The sequence below is a fragment of the Triticum urartu genome, chromosome 5A (assembly GCF_056163025.1).
Source record: "Triticum urartu cultivar PI428250 chromosome 5A, HENAU_Tu73, whole genome shotgun sequence".
Lineage (NCBI taxonomy): Eukaryota > Viridiplantae > Streptophyta > Magnoliopsida > Poales > Poaceae > Triticum > Triticum urartu.
In genome coordinates this window covers 48,085,001-48,103,828 of record NC_141877.1, presented here as the reverse complement: position 1 = coordinate 48,103,828, position 18,828 = coordinate 48,085,001, and the positions used below count along the sequence as shown (strand labels likewise).

At 41.7% G+C, this 18,828-nt stretch overlaps 2 protein-coding genes across 16 annotated transcripts in view; both read right to left on the bottom strand.

Moving 5' to 3' along the window:
* Positions 1-1,229: 1,229 nt before the first annotated feature.
* Positions 1,230-9,665, bottom strand: LOC125526616 (uncharacterized). Of its 8 annotated transcripts, none has more exons than XM_087525440.1 (11): positions 9,305-9,665; positions 8,730-8,778; positions 8,553-8,650; positions 8,394-8,471; positions 7,636-7,822; positions 7,375-7,507; positions 7,188-7,254; positions 5,608-5,695; positions 3,912-4,171; positions 3,697-3,796; positions 1,230-2,119 (listed from the first exon to the last, which is right to left on the bottom strand). In XM_087525440.1, the coding sequence occupies exons 10-11, from the start codon at positions 3,778-3,780 to the stop codon at positions 1,538-1,540; spliced, it is 666 nt and encodes a 221-aa protein (XP_087381566.1). In that variant the 5' UTR covers positions 3,781-3,796; positions 3,912-4,171; positions 5,608-5,695; positions 7,188-7,254; positions 7,375-7,507; positions 7,636-7,822; positions 8,394-8,471; positions 8,553-8,650; positions 8,730-8,778; positions 9,305-9,665; the 3' UTR covers positions 1,230-1,537. The 8 variants fall into 8 exon arrangements, with proteins under 8 accessions (XP_087381566.1, XP_087381568.1, XP_087381570.1 ...); XM_087525442.1 differs by having other exon boundaries at positions 8,394-8,468; XM_087525444.1 differs by having other exon boundaries at positions 8,563-8,650.
* Positions 9,666-15,039: 5,374 nt separating this feature from the next.
* Positions 15,040-18,828, bottom strand: part of LOC147967930 (uncharacterized) — a 7,490-nt gene continuing 3,701 nt past the window's right edge. The window contains exons 2-5 of one of the 8 annotated variants that reach the window (XR_015603915.1): positions 16,202-18,828; positions 15,767-15,892; positions 15,561-15,636; positions 15,040-15,437 (exon numbers count right to left, since the gene is read on the bottom strand). The exon at positions 16,202-18,828 is cut by the window's right edge and continues 2,512 nt beyond it. The gene's annotated coding sequence lies outside the window, so the exon portion shown is untranslated. The other 7 variants (XR_015603914.1, XR_015603913.1, XR_015603910.1 and 4 more) reach the window with 7 other exon arrangements.

The window sequence follows — 18,828 nt, the reverse complement described above, 5'->3', positions numbered from 1 at the left end:
CTGTTTCTAGATCAAGTACTGAGGCTGAGTATAAATCTTTGGCTAATTCTACAGCTGAGATTATTTGGGTTCAAACTCTTCTGCATGAACTTGGAGTAGCTCATTCACCAGTTGCTCGTCTTTGGTGTGACAACATTGGTGCCACATATTTGTCAGCAAATCCAGTATTCCATGCAAGGACTAAACATATAAAGGTTGATTATCATTTTGTTCGAGAAAGAGTAGCTAGCAAGCTACTGGATATTCGCTTTATTCCCACATGTGATCAAGTTGCGGATGGTTTTACCAAGGCCTTATCATGGCGAAAATTGAAAGACTTTAAGAGCAATCTCAACTTGGTGAAGTTATGATTGAGGGAGCGTGTTAGAAAGTATTGTACATGTATATACGGTATTGTTATAAACCGTATATACATCTGGTAGGATCTGGTGTTGCGTGAGTTGATTGTAATCAGGTGGTTAGGTAGTTAGGGTTTATCCTTATCTTGTATAGCTTTTCTTGAGGATCAATCCAGCCCTACCGAACCACCAAACCCTGTAATCTGTCGATGCCTATATAACACGCAGCGCGTCCCTGCCAGAGGCATACGCTTCAACCTATTCTTTCAGCGATGTAAGCAAATTATAAATTATAGTTATACTAAGATTTGAATTATTTTGTCAGGAGTTGGTAAGTACTTATTAAAGATGATTAACTAATTAGCATGTTGCTTTTGGCACTGTCAGGGAATATTAGGCTGGTCATAGTGGAGAGTAACTTAGACTAGTGTCATATGCATGACACTAGTCTAAGTTACTACCTCCATAGTGCAAAATAATATAGTAATAGTGTCATAGATTGCTTTATTTATTAGCTCATAGACTCATTTTGCCTCGAGAAGCGCTATGTTACAGTAACATATTATATTACCACAAACACCTCTTTCCTCATTAAATTCTTGCCACATAAGCAAAATTGTCTTGGGATGTGTTAAGTTACTACCTAAGTTACTCCCACTATGGCTAGCCTTAAAGATGACTAGATGACCCGTTGCCCCAATGGCGCAAAGGGCAAATATAAGCTAATCGATGTGAGAGTATGCTCTAACCTATTATTGTTCAAAAAGAATAGCTTATATACATTGGTTGAATGTGTACAGGATCGATTGGGAAATCTTAATATGAGCTTGTAAGTGCTGCAGATATGATCACAGGGAATGTTTGATGCAAACATTAGTGTGAAAGCATGGATAAAAGGAATGGTTGTTTTCTTCGGTCATAGTGTTGTGAAACAACAGTAGAAGAGGAGACCTTCACATATATACAATAAGCGATGGTAAACCGCTCTTGACTATACAGACAACAATAAAATCTAAAGATCGTAAACTACATCATAGACTACTTTTCACCATAGAGGCAGCAAGGGAGGACTAAAGTCTATACATATCTTGTTGGGAGTAGTCCAAAATGGGAAAGATGCTGGTCTGATAGATATGAAACAAAAGGTGGTTGTTGCGGTAACCGATGAAGCACGCTATCCAGGATACATTCAGCAAAGTTTACCAGAAACTGTTTCTGGTTGCTTCAAGGCGCTGCTCAAACTTCATAGCAATGTAGCGTAGCCTTTGCGTCAGTCCTTCGATGCTTGCAAGAGCTGTTTTCATAACTCCTTTGGTGTTGTCCTGACCTTTCAGGTGGCGAGCAGCTGTTGTGTTTTCTATCTGGGCAGAATATGAGTTCATGTACCTGACAGCGTAGTAGCATGTTTTGCGCAGCTTCTTGATTGTCTCATTGGATGAAGTCAACCATTTGACCAGGTGCGTCACTTGATTTTCTAGCCTCTTGACATGGGTGTAGTGGTAGCCCCTCATTTCTTTGCCATATGCATTCTCCATGAATCTAATAGCCTCCATAGCAGCACTGTCTTCTGCATCTTCATAGCTATCTAAGATTGCACCTGGTATAGAACTCGGGACAAGTGAACCATCTAGCAATTCCAAAGTAGAAATGAAAGTCACTGTCACACGATTCTTTCCGCCTGGGTATATTTTGTGCTGGTAAGTTGCAGGGGGCAGCTTTAGAGCTTGCAGCATGAGGCCAAAGATGTGAGCATAAGGAATCACTATCAGGTAGTCATTATCCTGTAGGGACAAAGCAAGGGTAAATTTTTTTTCTCAGAAAATAATAGCTGAACCAATAGATGAGAAGTGCTAAAAGCTGCTAGCCTAATTAACCTAATAGCGGAACATTAATCCCTCAATTTAGCAAATAATTGAAGATATACCGCAACCATATAGATCTAATAGCAGCAGTCTTAACCAATGACAATAAATAAACTACCACTATTTTCTCCCGTAAATAAACTGCAAATAATTAACATAAGCATTAAATCCGTCACCCAAATTAACTTAATAGGTTAACACTTATCTTTCTCTAATGAAATAAATAACATCATGCATCACCGCAAGACAGTATAAATTTCACACTCAAAATCTATTCAAAACTGCATCTTGTGCCATTTATGACACTTGGATCAACATTTAAGGGAATAACAATAGATCACTGTCAAGTGGGAATGTTTTACTGAATTTCAACTTATATGATAAAATTATTAGGCAAGCTTTGAAAATAAGTTTATAAGCTTTCAGAATCCTATCCGCAAGCACATGAAGATAGTAGAAGAAATTGACTTAATTTCATGATCAAAATAGGCAGATTAGGGAAATGATTCTAGAATAGAAGAACATAATAGCAAAATATAATTTTATATTTGTGCATTATAAGTACTGAAGGCTAAATATTGCAACGATTTGCATTTGGTTTTCAAATATTTCACATAGAAAGAACAAATAATTATGTAGTTATCATCTACAGCTATAGAGACAGATCCTTCTCAAATCTCTGTTATCACGAAGATTGCAAGAAAGCAAATGGATTGAAAAAACAAAGAACTGAAACAAAAAACATGGCGTACGAAATAAAATAAACCAATATCTTGCATTTGAGAAATAGTGATTCCCTTAGTTATTTGAAATGGGGTAGTATCAAGCCTTACGCACAGTAAGCCTTGTTTATCCTTATAAAATGTATATCAAACAATTTCCAGCTATGTACATGAAAGAAAAATACACCTAAAGAATTTCATAAACCGGTCTACGGGTCGCATATCTCTAGCATTACTCAATCTGGAATACTGGACACGAGAAAGAAAATTGTATTGTTCAGTTCTTATCAAGCCAGGAAGAAAATACGAGGTGAAATTCATATATACAAAGTTCAGTAAACACGCCGGTAAGGTTAGATGCAAGAATCAAATTTTGTGCTATGGAGACGAGAAATGAGCGATGATTACAGAAAACAATCAGCAAGAACTTCATAAAGGCTACGAACTCATCATGGAAACCTGCCCAGCGCATGTTTAACAAATTTTGTAGTACATACAGCTAGGTCTAGTTTAAATTAAGAATGAACACGAATACATATATAATCTCACAATTACTACAGGTGGAATGCAGATCCGGAGAAGAAAAGGTGTCATGTTCAGGAAAATCACAAATTAGGGGCCAATAACGTAGGAAAGTCACAAATTAGGGGCCAATAACGTGAGTAAGAGAGGGGGGGCAGGAGGAGGCAGGAGGAGGAGGTACGTGAGTAAGAGAGGGGGAGCAGGAGGCTATCTCTACGATGAATGGAGTATAACAGGTTTTTAGAATATTACATTGGGCACAGGCGTTCCTGTCCTTGACGCTATTGATCCTGGGGAACCCTCGTCACAGACGATACCAATGTCCATGTCCTCCATGCGTGAGCTTCTGGATCTGAGATTGAAGAGGATACTACAGTCAGGAGAAAGGAAATAGAGAAGGAGATTGGAAAGCAAGGATGAATCAGAAGGAAATAGAGAAAGAGATTGTATAGCAAGTGATGAATCACCTCTTTCTGTACCAGGGGCTGATGGATCATTGGTGGAGCCGCGCCGGTCAGTAGGGATATTGTTGGTTACTGTTTCTGTTCATGATTATTGTTTCTCCTGGAACAGTGTGTGCTAAATGATAGTGCTATATCCCTTGAGTGGAAGGTGGTCGCTGCCAGGTAGGGCATGCCTCTTCCTTGCTTAGCATACAAGCAACATCCACCTTCAGGGCCTGATGCATAAGAAATGGCCTCTCAAGAACCATATCCATTCAAGTAGGCTGTAAAGGGAAAGAAAGAGAAAGATAAACGATTAACAATGTTGATATCATGAAGCAAGACATGTGGAAACAGAAGCAAATGTGTCACATATTGAAGAAAAGTATTTTAACCATTAAGATGGGTACAGAAGCTAATATCGCGCTTATTATTACACAACTGATTAAGTATAAATAAGTGAAGCATTCGTTGGTGTACAATATTAGCATGTAGGCCTAGGATATGGTTCCATTCTTAGTCCATCTGGAGCAGCAAGTATAGTTATTATCTCTAGCATATCTTGCTTTTCGGACCATCTGCAGATGCCCATATAGTTAAAAGGCCAAATGACCAAAATACAAATTCAGATGAGGAGATATTAGCAAATAAATGCTTAGCATTACAGATAGTACATAACAATCAAATTTTTGCTACTGAAGTGCATGTCCTTTTCTCTGAAATTAATGGTCGGGTGGAACATATATATTCACCAAGTATATCCACTCTTCTCAGACCAAGAGTACACAATGAGGTATCATCTGTTTCCTAATTACACTGTAACCTGAAATCTGTGTGCATATGCACATGGGCATATCCATTTTATTCCTAATAGGAAAATATGCCAAAACATCGGTCACTTTCTCTTGAGCTGGAAAGACTGATCACTTGGTTAATATGCATGCAGACGCCTCTAATCTAAATAGAGGAACTGAAAAATCCGTCACTATGATTTTATTAACTATATACATATACATTCCAGTCAAGCGCCTTTCTAGAAAATGACATGCTTAGCAGTGATTTTCTTAAATATGCACCACCAAATATTGAAAGGTAGAATAATATCATCATCCTTTTAGTTCCCATCCATATGGAGGAGCATAAAGATAGCAAAAATGTTAGTACTGTATGCACCTTTTACTAAGTATCACCTTCATAGCTAGCAAGAAAAAACGGAGCTTGGAAGTTCTGAATCTTTTGTTGATCACAACAATGGTGTGAGCTGATTGGATAAGAATATAACAAATATTTGCTATCTTCATCTCCAGAGAGAGAACATATTCACATGATAAATTAGCAGCCAATTGTCCAAACTTAAATACAGAATGCAATGCGAAGAACTGCCCACCATTGCCAACTACATCGCCAGCAGTATATTGAGAGAAATCATCAAATCTGGCCAAAACAAAAGGTTCCCATGTAGCTAGCTTAATTAGTATATGTCCAAAATATTGTTTCCAAAAAGAAACATGAGTTACAGTTTAGTAGGACCGAGAAGGATTCAAGATTATAAAAGGAGCTGGGATACACATTCTTATTAAAATTATTGGTTCAGATCTATGTAGCTTTCAAGGGGCTACCAATCAATCCATATGTCCATCAATGCAATACTTTCAGAAGGGCACCACTCAATCCATTTGAGCATCTCCTTTTTGCATTAATAGAAGAGGAGCTAGCATACCTGTAGATGGGTTGGTGATGGTGAGGTCGCCAGCAAGTAGACCTAGCTGCAGAGGACACCGCCTCCCCCGCACTGTACTGTGTCAAACCTGGAAGTGCACATATTAAAGCAAGAGTTTATCTGCCACATAAGAAAGCACATACATAAAAGCAGCAACAATTGAGTTGGGCACACACGAACATTGACAAAGCAAATAAGGAGAAGGCATGCGACTGGCTACCGAAAATAGAGAAAACCACACAAGCATGGATATGAATACATAAATAAATATACACATGGCGACCCAACCTTGAGTCACAGAACCTCTTTTCCTCCAGTCATGCCAGTGCCTTGAGAATTATTTGTCTTCGTACACATGCTAGCGGTTACACTCGACACTTGTTTAAAAGCTGAGAATGACATGTACATGAGTGGACGACATGATGGCCTTGATGGAAAATGAAACGTACACAGCAAATCATCCTCCCTTGAAGCCAATACAAAAACGACGGTCTCACTCATTTGACCCGAATAATGAACACAACATATTTATGCACGAAGAAATAGTTTTTTGCTACAAATAGATGAATCAAAGTAAATAAGAATATTTTGTCCTGTAAGCAAAAAAAAAACTCTAGACAAACACAACCGAAATGTACGCACTGAAGCATAAGATTTCCTCGGCACAACACACCTAAAAAATGTTGGCGCATGAGAAGCTACTTCCTATATGAACACAGAAGAAACCAATCATCATGCATTCTGAATCTAATTCCAATGCATACAAAATGCACACCTGATCATCAATCAAGATCTTTAGGTAAATCAGTTACTTTGAATGAGCGTACACATTTGAGTTATCTTAGCTGCTCAAGGCCTGAACCAAACAGTGATTACCACTATTAATCCATACATACAACAATAATCATAGCTTGAGTGCTTAGCTGCGTACCACCCATGTACATGGTTAGAAAACTGCAATGCTTACAATTTTAAGGACCCATCACCCATATAAAAGGAAATGAACCTTCAGAATGTGATATTACTTGTTTCTTCTCTCTCAGTAAAACGACTCATGGCTTTTCTCTTGAGGAGAAGGGGGGGGGGGGGGGGGGGGCAGCTAGGAGGGAGGTCGAGGAGGAGGGACGGTCGCGTGCTGTCATGGGCGTGGGTGGGGAAGCTAGGTTTTTAGTCGCTGCCAGCTCACTCGCTCGCTCGCTGCACTATTCATAGCCTACGTGGATGGCTTGGTTCTGCCTAGCACCCCTTTTAAATTATTACAAAGACGACATTGCCTAGCATGATTCAGAATCCAAACAAAATAATTTTGAAATTCACCATCAAATGTAAAATTTCTTATGGTTACCAAAATGAAAACATCATATAATGCATCTTCTGTAAAGCAAAGAAACCACACATATATCTTTTTCCTTGAAACTGAATGATCCTTAGCACCAGCCCAAAACAACATTCTACTATCAAAATCCACAAATTAGTAAAAGAAACATTTGCATCACATTTTTACTACCTGTACAAACATGCCTTGCCAAAGTTGAAACATAAGTAAAGCAAAAGTATTTTTCTCAGACTCACACACACACCTTTTAACTGCGAACAAGAAGGGTGATGCCTCAAAAAACTTCCAAAGATCCTAAAACCTCCAATTTTCTGGACAAAATAAAGAAACAGTAACTGATTAAAATCCTATTCAAAAATTCCTAGCTAATTATCAAATCATGAATAAGATTGTAACATCCTGGGTGCCAATAATCACCGAGGAAAAATCACCTGAACTGACCATACATAGTCTGTGAAGCAAGAGTGAGCACGTGATTGCTGGAGCTACTTGGCAGCGGTGGTGGCTGCTGCTCCTGTACTACACTGACAGCTCGAACATCCAGGCATAGCCGAGGGAGAGCCGCTGCTTTAGCACGAGCACACGTTAATTAAAAGGATAAACTCAAATCCCTAACAAGAACTTTCTTTTAGAACAAACTCAGAGGGGACTGAATTGGAACAAACTGAAAGTGGCTGGAAGAGGTAAATCACCTTGGAACGGTGCTTAGATTGCCAGAATTAGAATTAGAACACTTCATTGATTTGTAAGGGGAGTCGTGATGCTTTTGCTTTGGTACCAGTTGCTTCTTTCCAACATCAGACTCCTGTTTATTAGTTAGTGATCGACACATTACAGGTTGTATGTTCCTTCCTAAGTTGAGAATTTCATACCTCTTCCCTGCAATAACACAACAGATCAATATTCAGGTGAAGCTATTACTTACAGTTTCACAATTTGATTTTTTTCCTATTTATGTTATCCAATGTTGCATTTGGAGAAGTTAAAAGTCAAGATGATATCTAGAATGGTGCAGACCTGATAGTAAGCTAATAGTTCAATCTCAAAATTTCAAGCAAAGTAACATCACTTAAACTGAATGTGGATTGTTCAGATAGTCCATATCAGCATCACTGCTTCCATTCATCAAGAAAAGCTAGTACAGAGCCATTATGCCTCCATGAAGTTTGCACCTGGCATCCTGGTAGCATCCAAGACTGGAAGTGACACCGACGTTGACCGAGAAGCGTTCAAGATTATAAAAGGAGTTGGGATATACATTTTTATTGAAGTTCTTGGCTGCTGAGATGTGTATCTTTCAGGTGGGTACCACTCAATCCATATGTCCATCCCTACAATACTACAGCAGAAAGACAAAATTTAAAACTATATCTCATTGGCTACTCTCCAGATTTGAGCTTCTCCTTTTGTGCATTTGCATCAAAGAAGAGAAGAGGAGGAGCTAGCATACCTACAGATGGGCTGGTGACGGTGAAGTAGCCCGCAAGTACACGCAACTCTGACACGGGAAGCCGGCTCCTCCACGCTGCTGAGACATGGGAAACAATAAAGTAATAAGTCTCAATGGACGACCACTATTTTGAGCAGGTTTGCAGAGCGAAAGATGAACTTGGTTTTACAGGTGCTTTTCTTGAACAGTTCTACACAGGGAATGAAGATACTCGAGTGGTTCGCGATGCTTATGGCAGTTCACGATGCTTACTTGGACTGCACAGGGAAAATTAAGAAGGATTTAAAGGCAAGCATAAAGAACCCATATATAATACAAACTGAGACACATGGTTACCGTTGGCATCTTCAGTGGCATCTGGTTCTTCTTGTATAACTGTCACTTTCTGCAAGCAAGGAGTAAAGTTGTCAACATGATATATTTCTTGGTGCTTTAGTTGGGATCGTTAATTGGAAAGCATGAGTATATTTATAAATCTGAAACTTGCTCAGGTGATTTTGATTCACAAGTTTTATAATTAAGCACGGGTTCACATTATCTAGAGACTCAGAGTTAGATTTTAGGCTATATCTATGGCACACAGTACTGTATCTTGTATGCATAGGACTATTATTTTGCGTATTTCCATCGAAGATTCTATTTGTGCAGACTTTTTGTACATATATATTTGTTCACCAACCATTTATTTTCTGTTGAAACGAAGGTAATACTTGATTATCAATTTTTCAAATCTATATCATTGTTTTGCTGCAACATAGCATAGTGAGGCATTGCTAGCTAGAATCCTAATTCGCATATCAAGAGGGATAAAGGGGAGGATGGTAGGAAGGCTAGAGATTGCAATTAGCCACATCAAATACATCAACGTACATGTTCCTGCCAGTGGCCTACCAAGTAGAGCGAAGACAAACCTGAGTTGGAACAGGCTGCAGGTTGGAGTCGGTACGGTGGCGGCCTCTCGCAAGGAGATCCCTGGATCGAATCCCCGTGCGCCCCTGCTCGCTTGAGGAGGCGGATCCGCCACTCCTCTCCGCCGGACTGGGAGGAGGAAGATGCGGCTGGTCGAGGCCCGGCCATGGAAGGAGAACCGCCTGGTTCCTCTTGCCCGCCTCCCGATCTGTTGCCTCCTCGTCCACATCGCGTGGTCTGGCTGTGCTGGTTGGGTGAGGAGGCAAAGAGAGGAGGAGGTGTTGGAGGCGGGGGAGACAGGCGGCCGAGAGGGAGGAGAAGCAGCGGCGGTGACGGCGGCATGGAGAAGAGGAGCGGGATGGGAAGAGACGAGGGAGAGAAAGGGGGTGAGGAGGGAGATATTTCTGTCGATCCACGTTCGATCCGCGGTAAATAAAGTAAAGAAGGGGCCTGACAGCCCACGATCCATTGGCCACAGCCCACGACCGACCCACCCCTGATCTCCATCGACAAAAGCACGCGCCCTCCATCCCACTGCGAGACTGGCCCACACACAACCGCGGCCCACTCGTCAGCTGCTCCTGGACCAATTATGCATCGTACAAAAAAACAAGCGGCTGGATGTTTACCACCGCGATTAAAAGTACAAGTATCGTGGACAGCGAGGCAGAACGTGCGGGGTGGATGATTTTGAAACCCAGATGACGCTGGTTTAGCGGGTACCATAGAAGGCTTTATATGTTAGATTAACTAATCACCACCCCGCAAGAAATTAACTATCATGGAATGACAAATTCAATGGGGGCACATTCGTGCCAAACAAAATCGACCATTAAATTGGTTACATTTACGTGCCACGGTAGCAGTCAGCAGCTAGAGGCCCGATCAGCGCATGTTCTGTCCACGATCAGTGGAGCATGTGTCTATAATGAATTAATGATCTCAGGAAAAGTATCACAATTTGGCAGCATCAATTGTATGTTGGGGCAACAAAATAGCTTCTCAGAGTACTCCTAGTGTTAAACAAACCGGTTAGATCGACAACTGACCGTTCAATTAATTTTGACTTGGTATAATTAACGATATGAGTTAGCATCATAGATGCAAATTTGTCTGGCTAAGTGCCAACCAAAAGTATCCCGCAAAAGGAAAGGCCAACCAAAAGTACACACCAAGTTGCGCCGATGACAAAACTAGATCACCTGATTTCTGTGCCCAATATCGATCGACTAAAGATGCTCCGATGAAGATACGATCTAAGCTTCTAGTGTGGCGTACATTAGTTCTTTATAATTCAGTACTCCAGCCAGCTAGTTAGGGGTTCCTTTTGTTAAAGAGATTGAGATTAGGGTTCTTAGTTTTGAATTGTGGTGCATAATCCCAGGTGGATCTCCCTCCACACCTTTTAGTTCAATCCGATGCCTCCAGCCGAAAAAAACACAATGCACGAAGATTATTCTGTAATCATGTTTTTTTTTATCAAAATGGCCTTGAATTCTTAACACCGCGAAATCAAGTATGATCGGTAATGTTTAGAAAAAAACACAGATATGGTCATGAACAAGATTGATGGCCCAGATCCTGCACAAGGAACATAAAAGTGTCAGAGAACCTCAACCTCTGACTCTACTTTGTGCATGCATCTATAACAAATTATGCCCTTCTTTTCTCACCAAAAGTAGCACAATTTGGCAACATCCATCGTATGTTGGGTCATGAGAATGGCTTCCTAGAGTACTCCTAGTGTCAAACAAACCGGTTAGATAACTGACCGTTCAATTAATTTTGACTTGGCGTAATTAACGATATCGGTTAGCATCATAGTTGCAAATTTGTCTGGCTAAGTGCCAACCAAAAGTATCCCCGCAAAAGAAAAGACCAACCAAAAGTACACACTAAGTTGCGCCAACGACAAAACTAGATCACCTAATTTCTGTTCCCAATATCGATCGACTGAAGATGCTCAGATGAAGATACGATCTAAGCTTCTAGTGTGGCGTACATTAGTTCTTTATAATTCAGTACTCCAGCCAGCTAGTTAGGGGTTCCTTTTGTTAAAGAGATTGAGATTAGGGTTCTTAGTTTTGAATTGTGGTGCATAATCCCAGGTGGATCTCCCTCCACACCTTTTAGTTCAATCCGATGCCTCCAGCCGAAAAAAACACAATGCACGAAGATTATTCTGTAATCATGTTTTTTTTTATCAAAATGGCCTTGAATTCTTAACACCGCGAAATCAAGTATGATCGGTAATGTTTAGAAAAAAACACAGATATGGTCATGAACAAGATTGATGGCCCAGATCCTGCACAAGGAACATAAAAGTGTCAGAGAACCTCAACCTCTGACTCTACTTTGTGCATGCATCTATAACAAATTAACAGCGGTGTAATATCTTCCAAACAATACCAAAGAAGCATCATCCATGCATGAAGTATACCACATGCATGCATGCAGACCAATGCAACACATCATATCCCGAGTTTAGCCTGCCACGTTGCCTCGTCACGCATGCATCTAGAAGCGAATGTATGCAGCCATGCACACACATATGACTATGTATAGTCATTGGTCAGAGACCAAGATCTCAAGTCACTTAGAACTAATCCCAAGGAACCTGGAGAATCTTGAGAGAGGAAATTGCAGCAACGGGACAGAGACGCCAATATTCGCGCTGCATAGTTGGTAGGGGGGACATGGGAGACACCGACGAGGTCCCGGGCCGTTGTTGGTAATTTGGTATCACCCAAGAACACTACATCAATTAAGCAGAGCGTCGCTTTTGTCTGCAGCTGATTACTCTCTATAACTTCCAAAGGGATATGAAATTATAAAATATCTTGCTACTCTCTTCTCCTTTTGCCAGTTTAAGTAGCCTTGCATGGCAAGCCATTGACAGGCTCAGATGGGTCGCACAAATTAAAGTGACCAGACAGACTATATGATTGTGATGTGGTGTTAAGTTGCCTATTTGTATAATATATAATATATGGATCAATCCGAAATGCGCATGAGTGCATTGTTGCATTACTGTTGATGAAAAGGCTGGTATAATGCAGTGTAATATTCGTTCATGGATGCATTAGTGGCCACACTGTGACAACCGTGTTAACTGCATCTTCAACACAGACCCTCAAACCATCCGCAACTCTCTAGACTGCATGATTCAAATGTGTTGTGCCATCCAACGCGGTATTGTATTTGTCCGCTGGCCGGCCCAAACCAAAACCCTTTTTATTGTCCGCGCCCTTTCCCTTCCGAAACAGCCACCCACATTAAGTGTCCGCTTCGCATTGACGCCGCCCCAGACCGGATGTGACTTCTCACTGGCGCCGACATTTAATCGGCTAGCCAGCCTAGGGCGTCGCTGGTGACGTGTCCTCAGTGTTCGCGCCTGTTCAATGCCGGAGAGACGTTACTAGACAAGCTGATATCTATTGCGCATGTCCAATACCCGTTCATCTGTTTGCCGCCATTAAACAGGTACGCCGCCGAGAAACCAACTCCGGCTCCCGGACACTTGGCCTCACGGGCATCCGCTATTTTAAGGCAGCCACACTTGGCTTAAACCACACCACACCAAGTTTGCTCCACATCCTCCTTGATCCCGTGCACCACATACGCCATAACCGCGAGCGGGAATGCGTTGCGGGAGAGCCTCTCGACGGAGTAGAAGCTTGAGGTGGCCGCGAGCGGCCGCTTGGCAGAGCCGTCGTGTCTGGTGAATAGATACTGGCATGCCGGCCAGCTCCCCGGAGGCCTCCGACAACGACCCACGATGAAGACGGACTTTGATGACGACTCGGCGCCGCGTCCGCGCCTGTTTAAGCCGGCTTGACCATGGAGCAGATGCACTTCAACGCCGCCATGACGGAGGAGCTACCGACGCCAACGCCTATGTCTGCATTTTGGTAGGTGTAGGAGGAGCAGCGACACAAGCTCTTCCTCCTTGAGCAGCATCGGCTGGCGGATGGCCAAATCTACGACGAGCGCGCGAGCGAGGAAGCCGTGGCTATCATGGTCGCAACGAACCCCAACTTCATCGTCAAGCAGCGGGCACTGTCCCGGTGCAGCTGGACTCGGCCGCAGCCCAGTCCGACGCAGATATGACGTTGGTGGCGCATGCAATCGCGAACGAGAACGTCGCCAAATGCGCATCCAACGCGCCGCCAACGAATTTCCGTGGGCAGTAGTGGGACGACGAGCGTGTCGCCCCATCCACGTCCATCGTGGGTCTCATGTTGACCGGCGACAGACAGGTTGCGGACTTCGACGAGGAGGAGGAGTACATGGGAGGCGGCGGGGCCTCGAGTCCCAAATGGGCTGCTCCGTCTCCCATGTTATACTGCTCCTCGCCGGCGATCGCACCTTCACTTCACAGGTCTCGTTCCCGTAGCTCGTAGAGACGGCGAGATGGACCCGGTGTTCACCGGAAGGGAACTACAAGGACGTGGAGGATGGGCGCCACCATAGGCTAGGTTTAGGTTCAATATTTTTCTAAAATGAAAAATGTAAAAAAATTATAATGAATGTGCGCCGGTTTATACGAAAATCATCCGGTTTGCACGAATTTCATTCGGTTCGTTAAAATATGTTTCGAAATGCATGCAAATATGGTCTGATGGCTGATTCCCGCATCAGCGTTCATAAACTGATCCCCATAGTAGACGAACGGATATCGTGTCACTTTGAGGGTCTGCTTTAGGGATGCCTTTAATCTTAAGCAGTGTGTTGTAGCTAGTTGACCCGTACCCGTGTGATACTCGTGGTTACAAAGTAACAAAGCGATTGAGTCCAAAATGGTTTGGCATCCCACGGGCGAGCAACACGCACCTACGTCTGGGCAATTTTTTAGTTGGTTCTCTGAGCGATTGAAAAGCATGCACTTCACACACGTTTCCACCGTACACGTACCCTTCTTGCAATCCAACCAAAGACGGCAAAGCTATTGATACACGGCAGAGCAATGGGAGAGCTGAGCGTCCAGCACTGGAGCACGTACGCGTGCCTTATCCATGCATACCATCTCGGTCTCGCTGCATGCTGCATGTTCCAACCGCTGATCGAGACAAAAGCTGAAGCTAGCAGCAGTACGTGGACAGCTCAATGTCCACGAAACGGATTGGAAACCCCTTTATACGTTTCGAGCCAAACACGAGGGATCCATTTTATACGTTTTGAAACAAACACGATGGACCCCTTTGCACGTTTTTCTTATAATATAGAGAAAATAGTTTTATCAACCATAACTATGAGAGAGGCTATCAGAACCCTACGATTGCCTTGAGATGAGTGCATTCAAATTATAAATTCAGGTGACTTACATATGCACCGGCGGAGCTACATGTATTCCTGCAGGTGCCATGGCCCTTCCGACCTTGACAAAATGCCTGAAGAATTATTTTTTTGGAAGTGCTAAGTAGAAAAAGTATAGTCTTTGGCCCCCTCAAGATTGCTGTATTTGCCTTCTGCCCCTCCAGCATTTCTTCTCTAGCTCCGCCACTATACATATGGTTATTGTAGAAGACTAATTCTATACTTACAGGCGTTTTAGTTACGGATTTGATCGAACTAGAGGTTGGGGCTCCACCTGGTGGCGCCTCTTGAGGCAAGCCTATGCGCTCCCAGCTTGGTTATGCATATGGTTCAGACATCGGCATTATGTACGTGGACATTAGCTCATGAGCAGATTAAATGTCTCACAATTTCCTTATGCAATCACCGTTAATAAATTAGGTAAAGAAATTCCACAAACAAATTTGCTCTCATTTTGCTTAATTAATACACAGCCAGATCCAAAGATTTACATACTCACAATTTGAAGAACATAGGATACAAATCATATACATGTAGAATCCCTTGTTTGGTCTCCATCAACAAGCAACACAGAGGCCAAACATCTCGCAGCAATCAACGCTTCCTCGACATTCAGAAAAACGATGTATTAATGCATCCACAATTCCACATTGCTCCAAAATATTATCATACTTCTCTACAGAACTATATTTAACTGATGGGAATCAACTTGGCGTATTACAGTATCTGCTAGCAAGTGAGAACATTTATATTCAAAAACTGATAGTTCGTAGAACTCAACTGAGATGAAGCAGCCACCTGACCCCTACAACCAGGTCACTGATATGTTCCCAGTTAGTGAAAAAAATTACATTCTAATCATCAGAACCTTCGTGCTCGTATAATATTTATTTTTGCATTGATGTAATTAATATGTAGAATCAACTTAGGTGTACAAATTACCTCAACAGCTTGTTTTTTCTCAAGCAAATCGTGCGCCAACAATTCCAAATCAATAGGCCCTAGTTGTCCATTAAAACTGAGATGTCAAAAAACAGCTACTCATTTCATTTTCAGGAATTAATATATCTCATAGCCATGAATGTTATCATGTTGATAGCAAATGAAAACACAGAAGCTGCACAGGTTACAGGGTGCTCAATGCTCACTCTCCACGGATCCAAAGCGGATGGCGAAGATATTATTCTTGAACTCATAGTCCGCAAAATCCAGAGTGTGCCACAGGCACGACCTGCCGCTCCCAGCGTGCTCCTGCATCTTCGTCGTGGTGACAACTGCACAATATCAAGATATAAGAAAAACCCAACTATCGAATCTGCAAATCAAAATCACATGCACATCATCGTAACAACTAAATGTCCAGATAGTTTGAATTTTCATTTTTAGCAGGGAATGGTAGTTCTGATTGTTTTGTGTATTCTTAAGCAGGAGGGTAACAAACTCTTCATTCATCCAACAGGGCCTGAATCCAGCCAGCTGGGAGTGCACAATACACACATATCCTTGAGCTAAAGCTTGATTCTCGGTAGAACTGTATCTTCAGAATTCAGCAAAAAAAGTTGATGCAAACCTAGAATGCATACCTCATTTGTTTCCGACCCAGTATCAATGTAACCATCAGTAATAGAAAGTCCAACAAAATTCTGGTCAACAAGAATACATAAATTAGTCGCTAAATTAGCCCCGGGAGCACCTTCTCGGTGTGATTGTGTGCACTAAACTTGTTATAGTATATGTTAACGTCTTTAAATGACAGGTTGGTTGGCTTATTGAGCAGATGAGAAAGAGTGGCATTTTAGTGATTAAAAAAAGAACACATAGTAATAGACCTGCAGTAGAGGAATGTTCATTCATAAACGAAGGAAGCTTAGTACTTTCATATGAAGCAGATCAAGCATAGTAGTTTCATAGATGCTAACAGGTTCATATTAACAGAGAAGGGCCAGTCCGGTGAATGACCCATCACCGACACGACCAACGGTTGAGATCAAGGTTTAGCAGTCTCAAAAAGGTGGACGGTCTCGAAAAGCAGAGTCAGAGTTCGTCTAATAGTTTTATGGTGTGCGGACAAGAGGTTCAAAGAACATAACTCAAATATCAAGGAGCATGGGTCCGAGAGAAGCTTGGGCCAGCCAAATCTTGATGTACTGACTATTCACAACTACACACTAATTCCAGCTGAATGAGTTTCCTTTCTGCAGAGACTGAAGGAAATAAAGAAGACATACATTAGAGAATGTAAGAGAGAACAATTTGCAAACTAAGAACAACTCAAACGCCAAAACTTTAGTTAGCTGAGTAATAAGGTATAACATCATAGATTGCTTACCCCTGATTATGCCCTTACTGAATATTTATTAAATTAATCACACAATGTAACTTCCATATGTCAAAGAACAAATATAGAAATCTAAAATCTAGCACAATAAGCATTCATGACCAATTACACAAACCTAAGTATGAAGTGCTTTATATGGGTCTGCCCTTTGCCGCCCATTTTCCTTATGTACCAAGGTTGTCCACTATCACATTAATTTGCAGACAGGAGAAATAACACAGCTATGTGACTACGTGCAAGATAAGAAGAAAAGAGTCAAGAGCACAACAAATGTGATATCAGAGGGAAGGTATTTCCTAAGAGTAACCTAGCTAGATTTTCTTGTTGCTATGGCAGAGCTCAAAAGAGTCACCAGGGAAAATGAGATTAAGGAATGGAAGGGGAAATGTAATCAATATAGAGTAATATCTAAGCCAACACATAAACCAATTCAGAAATCAGATAGATATCAGAACAAAATCGTCAGTAAAACTGGGGAACAAAGTAGCTATGTCAAATAAACATATTTATCAGTGTCATTCCATCTCGACAAGGGTACAGAAACTTAACTAAACCTGGTAAACTTGCAAGATCTACCTCTGCAAAACATACTATGAGAATGATTGTCCCTACCACGACAGCCTCCAATATTGTACTCTTCTATGCCGCCACCGTCTCTCTTTGAGAGAGAGAGAGAGAGAGAGAGAGAGAAGCTGGAAATACTATTCCATCAAGAAAAGTAATACAAAGCCAGGGATAATCTTCGGTTTTGCCTTAGCTCCACATATTTTCTTAGTTGTTATACAACTTAATATTCTTTCAGAGCCCTCAATCTATTTACTTTCCTCTCTTTGCTTCATCAACACACCTATTACTCCATCAATCATTAATGGCATGCTACATACAACACATGGCATGGCATCTATCACATAGTATCAATGAGCTAGCTGGTCTGGTAGTTTGTGAGAGGAAGTACATGCTGAAATTAATTTTTTGAAAAATCAATTGATGAAACTGAAGGAATGAGGTCAGTTTCAGAAATAAAACTTAGCAGGAGTTAAGGAGAAAAATTTTGTGAGTCGAATAAATCAGAATTGGCCACATACACACATGTAATGTTTTCCTTTCAATGTCCAATTGCACCAAATAAACACACCAAAAGAAAACAATGAGTAGTCAATTTCCTGGTTCAGACATATAAAGAAAACAAATAACACATGCCGCCAGCGTTCATCCTGAGCCAGGATCGAACTCTCCATGAGATTCATAGTTGCATTACTTATAGCTTCCTTATTCGTAGACAAAGCAGATTCGGAATTGTCTTTCCTTCCAAGGATAACTTGTATCCATGCGCTTCAGATTATTAGCCTGGAGTTCGCCACCAGCAGTATAGCCAACCCTACCCTATCACGTCAATCCCACAAGCCTCTTATCCATTCCCGTTCGCTCGTGGCGGGGGAGTAAGTCAAAATAGAAAAAACTCACATTGGGTTTAGGGATAATCAGGCTCGAACTGATGACTTCCACCACGTCAAGGTGACACTCTACCGCTGAGTTATATCCCTTCCCCGTCCCATCGAGAAAGAGAATTAACGAATCCTAAGGCAAAGGGGCGAGAAACTCAAGGCCACTCTTCCTCCGGGCTTTCTTTCCGCACTATTATGGATAGTCAAATAATGGGAAAAATTGGATTCAATTGTCAACTGGTCCTATCGAAAGTAGGATTGACTATGGATTCGAGCCATCGCACATGGTTTCATAAAATATGTACCATTTTCCCGATCTAAATCGAGCAGGTTTCCATGAAGAAGATCTTGTTCAGCATGTTCTATTCGATACTGGTAGGAGAAGAACCCGACTCGGTATTCTTAAAAAAAGAGGGGAAGCAGAACC

What these genes read in the sequence shown, in the direction of transcription:
- LOC125526616 (XM_087525440.1), bottom strand. Translation starts at nt 3,780, where the DNA reads ATGGAGGACATGGACATTGGTATCGTCTGTGACGAGGGTTCCCCAGGA. An exon ending in CAGGAACGCCTGTGCCCAAT is followed by an intron (nt 2,120 to 3,696) that starts GTAATATTCTAA and finishes TTGTCCCTACAG; the next exon opens with GATAATGACTACCTGATAGT.